Genomic DNA, 8,471 nt, shown 5'->3' with positions numbered 1-8,471 from the left:
TGTGGTAAAATTACAGTTGCTGACAGTGGGATTCAGCACAGCCACTGGAACAAGTAACACCATCAAGGGTAAAATGGCTTACAAGGAGCTGTGTCTATATTTATGTTACGGGTCTCAAAATGGTGCAACTGCTGCCTTCACAATGGTTCCCACCAATGGTTCCTACCTAAATCAAATCAAATCAAATCAAATTTTATTTGTATAGCACTAAATCACAACAAAAGTCATCTCAGGACACTTTACAAAGTAAGGTCTAGACCTTACTGTTATCACTATTATTACATAGGGAAAACCCAACAAATCCCCCTTGAGCAAGCACTTGGCGACAGTGGGGAGGAAAAACTCCCTTTAACGGAAGAAACCTCCGACAGACCCCGGCTCTTGGTGGGCGGCCTTCTGCCTCGACCGGTTGGGGTGAGTAGATAGAGGAGAGACAAAAGAAGAAAAGCAACAAGACACAACAATCAAACACTGGTCAGGTCGATGTGACTGGTGACTGCTCGTCAGAGACATAGAGCTCCAGAGCCAGGGCAACCTGCAGGAAGGTACAGGGAGAGAGAGAGAGGACACACTATGGGAGGGAGAGAGGACGCATTATGGGAGAGAGAGAGGAGACACACAGTTAGTGATGTGTAATGGTGGCATATAGAAGCATAGGGAGAGAGAGGAGAGGAGAGGAGAGCAGAGCAGGAGGGGAGGGGAAAGAAACTCAGAGCATTATGGGGCCCCCCAGCAGCCTAGGCCTATAGCAGCATAACTAAGGGAAGGCTCAGCCCTAACTATAAGCTTTATCAAAAAGGAACGTCTCAAGTCTAGTCTTAAAGGTAGAGAGGGTGTCCGCCTCCCGAACTGAGACTGGGAGTTGGTTCTATAGGAGAGGAGCTTGATAGCTAAAGGCTCTGCCTCCCATTCTGCTTCTGTGGACTCTAGGAACCACAAGTAAACTTGCACTCTGAGAGCGAAGTGCTCTGTTAGGATGATAAGGCTCTACGAGGTCTTTAAGATATGATGGAGCCTTGTCATTAAGGGCTTTGTATGTTAGGAGAAGGATTTTAAATTCTATTCTGAATTTTACAGGGAGCCAGTGGAGAGAAGCTAATATGGGAGAGATATGATCTCTCTTGCTAGTTCCTGTCAGTACTCTGGCTGCAGCATTTTGGATTAGCTGGAGGCTTTTTAGGGAATTATTGGGATATACTTATAGTAAAGAGTTACAGTAGTCCAGCCTGGAAGTAACAAATGCATGGACCAGTTTTTCAGCATCACTTTGGGACAGGATGCTCCTGATTTTTGCAATATTGCGTAGGTGAAAGAAGGCAGATCTAGAGACTTGGATTTTGTGTGATTTAAAGGACATATTCTGATCAAAGATGACTCACAGGTTCCTCACAGTAGTACTGGAGGCAAGAGCTATGTCATCTAAAGTAACTATATGATTAGACAGCAGATTTCTAAGGTTTTCAGGCCCAAGCACAATAACTTCAGTTTTGTCAGAGTTTAGAAGTAAGAAGTTGCAGGTCATCCAGGCCTTTATGTCTTTAAGACATGCTTGAAGTTAATTAATACTATGTAATGCAACAGTTCTACAGAAAATCCTCCCTCATGATGGTTATAATGTTCAGTTTTTGCTGAAGCTTTTCTAAAGACATGCTAATGAATTTTTATAATCACTTTTTAGGCTGTGGTTTGTTTCTTGAAAACAACTTTGACATACACAGGGTGAAAAAGATTATAGAACCACTCATAATAATGCAATTCAACACCAGCAAACCCCACAACCCCCACCTTTCAAACAGTTGAGCTGCAACACAAACTGAACATTATAACATTCATGACAATGGGATTACTGCAGAGCTGGTATTGTGCTTAATTACTTTCATATTAGTGTACCTGTAGTACCTGTATAGTCGTTTATCCAGCAGGAGCTGTAAAACTCTACATACTTTTCTGAATACCATCAAAGCGTCTGTGCTTTTCTAGTTTCATAAGGGACTTAAATGTTTTAATCTCCATTGTCCCATCTTTACAGCGAGGCAGTGCTCATGGACAGTGCAGGTATAAATCGTGAATGCAAGATATATCACACAAATCCATAAAAATTTGTCATTAGAAAATTACAATGCTAACAAGATACAGTAATATAGAGAGAAGTATTCAGATATCTCAGTTAGTCTAAGCATCATCTCAAAATTTAAGACATCTCATGAGTAAAAATAAGAATTTAAGACTTTTTGTGACTTAAAACTTTTTAAGTCAAATTTAAGACTTTTTAAGGATCCGCGGGAACCTTGATTATACGCAGTGGATGAAAAGAAAGATAAGCATGTGAACAAGCTGTTGTACAAATTAACATTTGACTCACACTAGCCCCCCTCAAAACAAGGAGAATGTGAGAAATACACCTGCAGTTAAGATCAAGATGTTGATGCTATTTTGTTAGGTTTTCCTGTTTTATATCACCTCTCCTGCCCCAGCTTTACCCCTGTTCCTATCACCATTCATTGTCTCCACCTGTTGCCTATTATCTTCTGGTCTTCAGCCTTTATAGTCACCTCCCTTCGCTCAGTCTGGTTGCTGGCTCATCTGGTCTCCATGCTTCACCTGTTCCCATCTCCTGTGCTCTCTCCGTTCACCACACTCTACCTGTTTGTGCTATTTCTGAAGCCCTGTATATGAAGCCCTGTTGTGTTCCCCACCTTGGCTATCTTTGAACTGTTCGCCCTAGGTTTTGGACTTGCACGCTGTTGTGGATTTTCAGTTTTGTGCCTTCAGAGTTTTTTGGTTTTGACTTAATTTGCTTAGCTCCCTAACTGTTGTAGATTCTGTCGACATTCTCTGTTACTTGTATCAGGTTGTTTTTTGCCCTAGTCCTATGTTCAAATCCTTTAAGTCTGTTTAAGCAACTCCTCAGCCTGGGTCTGCATATTTGGGTCCTTCCTATGCCTTAAACATAACAATTGAGGCTTTCCCCCTGACCTCAGTGCTGAGCGAGTACAGTATGTGCATAATTAAAAGACAAGCTAGATTGACAAAAAACATGCCTAAACATGAAGAATATTTGGCTCAATTCAAATCACAACTGAATGCAGTTATGTTGGCTAATTCAACCAAACTACGCTGTAGTGATTAAAAAGACCTACAGCCCTTACCAAGGTGATCAGAGGATTCTCAAACATTTTATAAGATGCCTATTAGGCTTTTAATTAAATCAATCATGAAAAACAACAAATCAGTGTTAGAGGATTATCTAAACCATGCAGGCAGATGGGGATAAGGTTCAGAGTGGAATATTGTAGTATATCTAGTGTTAAATCTGTTTACTGTGTATCTCTAGGGAAGTTAAATGCTTGTAAAACAGTGGAGATTTTTAAAAACCTCAATTTACATTTGTATGCAGATAATCTGGTTATATTTTCTCTATGCAGTGCCGATCTTAGAGTTACTGACTTGATTTAAAGAGGACAGTTTTAAAGTTAAATTAATCTCTGCACCCTACATACTTTATACTATACAGCCATGTATACTGGTCAGTTATGGTGTAGATGTACAGTAAATTAATGGTCACTTGTATCACATCTTAGATCTTATGTCAAGCTGTGTATTTTCACTCAGTAACCCCAGCCCTCCCCTAATGCTATTTTGCCTTGCCCTCACCTGATCTTCTCTACTGGGCCTGGCACCCACAGCTGTGGGGCTGGTGACCCGGGGCTGCAAGGAGAGCAGGGTGTCAAACAGCATCCTGGTCTCAGCGATCTGACTAGCAATGTCAGCATTGGGGTGCTGGCCAAACACCCCAGGGTGCTCTGTGGGTGGCAGCATGTTAATATATTCCTTGTATGAGGACTGGGGACCGTCATGAGGGATGTAATAGGAGGATAAGGAGGACAACCTGAGAAAGGATGTTGACAGAATCCAAAGTCAGTTTATATATCATGGTCTTTATAAACAATGGTAAGGAAAGTAAAAAAGATCATATGAATGTTCTGGATGCACTTCATCTGTGACAATACTTATGCCTAGACAGACTATACACAATAATATAAATAGCATGCAACATCTAACCTGTGATGTCAACATCTGCATCATAACAACTTCATTTCATTTGTTTCATTACAACTATTTTTCGCACGCAACATTAGAGCATATTATAGCTATTCTCTCAAATGTATTTTCTGCCAATTCAATGGCCCATGCCCCAATTTCCCAGTAGAAATTTTCATATCATCTACTGTAATTAAATGTTATGGTGCAAGTGCAAAAATACAAAAGCCTTGGAATTTAAATAAAAATATACCCAAGTTGTGGTATATTGATATTAAAATAAATAGTCTGCATGAGGAGGTAGTGTTTTCATTGTATTGCAGGACACTCACTGATACTTTTATGTGCAGCCTCCTGTTTATGGTCTGTTAATTTGAGCTGCAGCACTGTTTTTATTTATTTATTTAAATGATTGGTTGTAAATTAAATTGAATGGACACAGGATTTGTGCAAGTATTCTTGGCAGTGTTCAAGGCCAAAATGTGTCTTAGGTTGTAATAATCTGACTGTCCACTTGGTGGTGCTGGCAACCTTCTAGAAGCTTACACCTTGAACAGAAACGTCCATTGCCACTAAAATTCATCTTGCCCGACGGCTGCAACATGACTTTGTTTATTGAAACTTAAATTATTAGCAGTGTGCATTTCAGTTTATAGCACTTAGACTGGTAAATACGGTGTTCTATGACAAGATGTGACAGAATATGAGTATTAAATGTCTCACTTGAAGAGGGGCTGGTTGATGGCAGCATCACAGAAGTAGTCACTGATGTATGTGGTTAAAAGACGTCTATCCCAGTCATCTGTGACATGGCCTCCATAGTTGACCCCAGCAATGAGGTACTTCAGTGCGTCCCAGGGAATCTCCTCATAGTTATCCAGGTATTGACTCAGCAGATTCTCACTCACCTGGAGGGCCACACCAAGGAGATGATCATTACAGACTAAAGGTAAAGACAGACTAGAGAGAAAGACATTTTAACTATGGGGATAAGTAGGTTTCAGTCTCATGCATTTGAACAAGATTATCATTATCCATTAGTCTAATTGGCCTTTACTCTGACAGGCTATATAATAGCCTTTCTGCTTGACTTAAGTTTGTAGTTGAGAGCACATTATTAAAAACTTTGTATAGATTTCACTCACTACCACCATAATCCAAGCTACAACCACAATCATGATCATCTTCACTATATCAATTAGTAAAAATCAAAATCATAAAAGCCATAGACAATGTTCCAGCCTAGCTGTAGAAACTTCTTCCTTTCCAGCAGAATGCTGTGAAAAAAGCAGAGGGAGAAGACCAGCTTCCTGTAGAAGACAGGTTTGGAGCAGCGGTTGAACTGAGCTTCTGTCACCAGCTGGTATAGACGTTTCATGTTGGATTTCACACCCTGAAGACAACAGAGGGCAGTGTTATCACTATGAGGGTGCTACCTCTAGGATGTACACTATATTGCAGTGTAAAATACTGTGGTGGGGCTCCTGCCCCTGTAGCTGTTCCACCAGCTTGTCCAGGTCAGGCATCCAGGACAGAGAGAGGTGGCAGTTGGCAAGGAAAACCCAGTGACCTGACAGAGAAAAAGGGGGCTGGAGATAAGTGGATATAACTAGATTTTCTTCTGTCATGTCTAGTTACGTATATTTGTGTATCCAGGCAATCTTGTGATGGCTCAATAGACAAAAATAACAGTGCTAAGCAACAGAATAAATCTGAGACAGAAGAGCCGGAAGAAAGACACAGCATATGGTGGTGTACCATTTTTGACACCCTCTTCGATCATGCTCTTGGCAATGGGGGCCTGTCCCTGGCCCAGAGAGAGAGCATGGAAGTGCTTGCTCATACCAGAGGCCTCAGCCAGATGCAGCAGGGCTCCAGTGGGGTCAACCCCAGGAGAAAGTACAAAGATCAGAGGAGTCCTGCTGGTGGATTCCTCCACAACCTGCGGAGAGACAGCAAGTGTCAACAAGGAAAGAGAAAGAAAGCGAGAGTGGATGAGCCAACACAGTGGAACTCACTTGATAGCACTTGACAACACTGTGACTGGATTTCTGAGTTTTCAAGTGAGCTACAATCAAACATAATTACATAAATGAGATGTATGAAATACTTGTTTCATTCAAATTCAGAGCGTCAAAACTAATACTCAAGACACAACAATTAATTAGATTAGAGATGACACTCACAGCCTTCATGTTGAGAACAGGTGGCTCCACAAAGCGAGACCCAAGGTTGTTAACAATGAAGGAGGTGATACAGAAGGAGACACGGTCCGGACGCAGGGAGCGTACTATCAGCATCTTCTGGAGCTCATTACATTTATTCTCCCAAACACCTAATAAAAACACAGAGAGGGAGGGAACACATGGGTGTAAATTAAAAGAACGAAGCAAAAAAAGAAGTGAAAAGAGTAGAGAACAAAGGATATAATGAAGAAAATGGCAGTAATACATTCAGAATCTGGTATACTGCCACAGTCCTTAGCACACACGAACTCTCTTGCATGGTTCAGCCAACATTACACTCTGCTGATATAGTGTATATACACACACAGCAGGATACTGTATTCTTAATAAAATAGAGGAAGCATTTAAAGGTACTAGTGTCATACTTTAGCAAAAAGCTGAAACCTGTCAAAGCACAACAGCATGAACAAGCTGTTTTTCTCAAACACCAATATAGCCAGCCTCTCAGCAGACTCTGCTTCATCTTGTTCAACTTGTTCCTGGTGGAAAGCGCTTTCTGCAGTAATAAAGAACTCAACACATACAGACCTGGTAGTGTGGCATGCTCTGGCTCAGTGCTGGTGAACCAAAGGTTCCACTCTTGGGGGTACTGTTCGAAAGAAGCCATGATGCCGTGGAAGTTGGGGAGCTTATCCAGCTCTGTGATGTTATCCCAGCTGGAGTCTGCCAGCCAGCTCGTACAGGGGTTGTCCATCTGATCTTTTTTATCAAGTACCTAAAAACACACCCATCAATTAATCAGTAGAGAAACTATCCTTCCATCAGTGGGTGTTTTTCAAGTCTCTTATATGATCGATCCTAGGTCCTCAGTCAACCTGGGAGTCTTTTTGATCTGAGGATGGTCCAGGTCTATTATATCGGCTCAGAGGAGCAAGACATGAGGAGGCTGCTGGAGGAACCATGAGGGAGGATACATGAGACCATCATTGACAAAGTTTTTTTTTATGAACCGCTTTATCAGAAATCAGTTGGTGATGGAAGACTGGCGGAAAGGACATCTCATGTTGTTAAATGTAGTGTCAGCAATTCTAAGGTCATTGCACATTTTGTCATATTCAGCTAAGGTTTCCTTACATTTCTCTGCCTGGCCTTTCAGTTTGTGGGCTCAACAAACCCCAGGTGGGTGTGTGCTGTGCTTGCTCTGTAACCAGCAAATAAAGGATCGGAGTCGATCCGGCAAATTTCAGCCAATCAGCACAAGGTGGCAATCTTGCTCATGCACAGCATAGTGTGTGCGCAGGAGAGAGGGAATTCAGTTTGGTTTGGAAAATTCATAACATTGCTACAACCAAAAAGGGGAAGATGGCTGAAAAAGTATGAGCTCCATTGCTTCACAGCCTATACAACTAGTCAACCAGGAGGAGAAAGACAGAAGCACTAAATGAATGAATGAGTGAATGAATGAATGGACTGTAATGTTAATCAGGCCAAGTCAGAGACCCATGTAAACATTGTGTGTGTTCTGTGTTTTCTTACAAGACCTCCTCGGAGAAAGAAGCTATACTCGTCCATATTGAGTTTGCCAGCTGCCTCCTGGATTTTGGCACAAATTTGGAAGCTGAAGAGAAGCTTGTGAACCTCAAACAGGCCGCGACACATGTACCTGCAAAGGATAACTCACTGAGTTAGCTAAAGTGTTTCTACAGACATAGTGTATGTTTCTGATGATCATCTCAGAAACCTATGATTCCAAATGTAAGTGACCTGACAAGTTCTTAAATCTTTATCAAGGATACAATAGCTACAAATGTTGGAGATGGAAGCACTCCAGCCCTTTTACATGGCACAGTCATACAGATATAACTTATACAACTTATTTGTACAACATAGAAATTTGCCTTTGGTCTGTCTCTGTCCATACACAACATTTACTGTACTGAAAGGAATCCATACATCTTAATGCAAACAAGCATGCTTTATGAAAAGGGCCTCTCTTGATAGGTTCTTGTTCACCTGTACACGGCGTATGTGTGGTAGTCATTGAGGCTGGTAATCCTTTCCTCCAGCTTGTGGCTGCGCTTGCTATTATCTATGCTGAGGCTGAATAGATTAATGTAGGCATCCAGGGAGAACTGGTACATGGAGTCAATCCGGCCCATGTCGTTTAGGATGAAGAAAAGAATAGAGGCTCTCTGGGCACATGGGCGGTAGGCCTAGTAAGAAAGAGTATTTTAAACTCAATGC

At 41.6% G+C, this 8,471-nt stretch overlaps 1 protein-coding gene across 1 annotated transcript in view; it reads right to left on the bottom strand.

Annotated features, from left to right (window-relative positions):
* The window catches only part of dnah2 (dynein, axonemal, heavy chain 2), a 73,480-nt gene that overhangs the window by 10,901 nt on the left and 54,108 nt on the right, over nt 1-8,471 (bottom strand). Inside the window, 9 exon segments of the mRNA XM_020620488.1 lie at nt 3,655-3,889; nt 4,765-4,954; nt 5,248-5,434; nt 5,478-5,611; nt 5,800-5,983; nt 6,228-6,376; nt 6,816-7,002; nt 7,764-7,890; nt 8,241-8,440. Of these exon segments, the coding sequence (XP_020476144.1) occupies nt 3,655-3,889; nt 4,765-4,954; nt 5,248-5,434; nt 5,478-5,611; nt 5,800-5,983; nt 6,228-6,376; nt 6,816-7,002; nt 7,764-7,890; nt 8,241-8,440 (1,593 nt within the window).

This window comes from Monopterus albus, unplaced genomic scaffold (genome assembly GCF_001952655.1).
Source record: "Monopterus albus unplaced genomic scaffold, M_albus_1.0 scaffold238.1, whole genome shotgun sequence".
Taxonomy (NCBI): Eukaryota; Metazoa; Chordata; class Actinopteri; order Synbranchiformes; family Synbranchidae; genus Monopterus; species Monopterus albus.
This window is presented reverse-complemented; position numbering and strand designations above follow the sequence as displayed.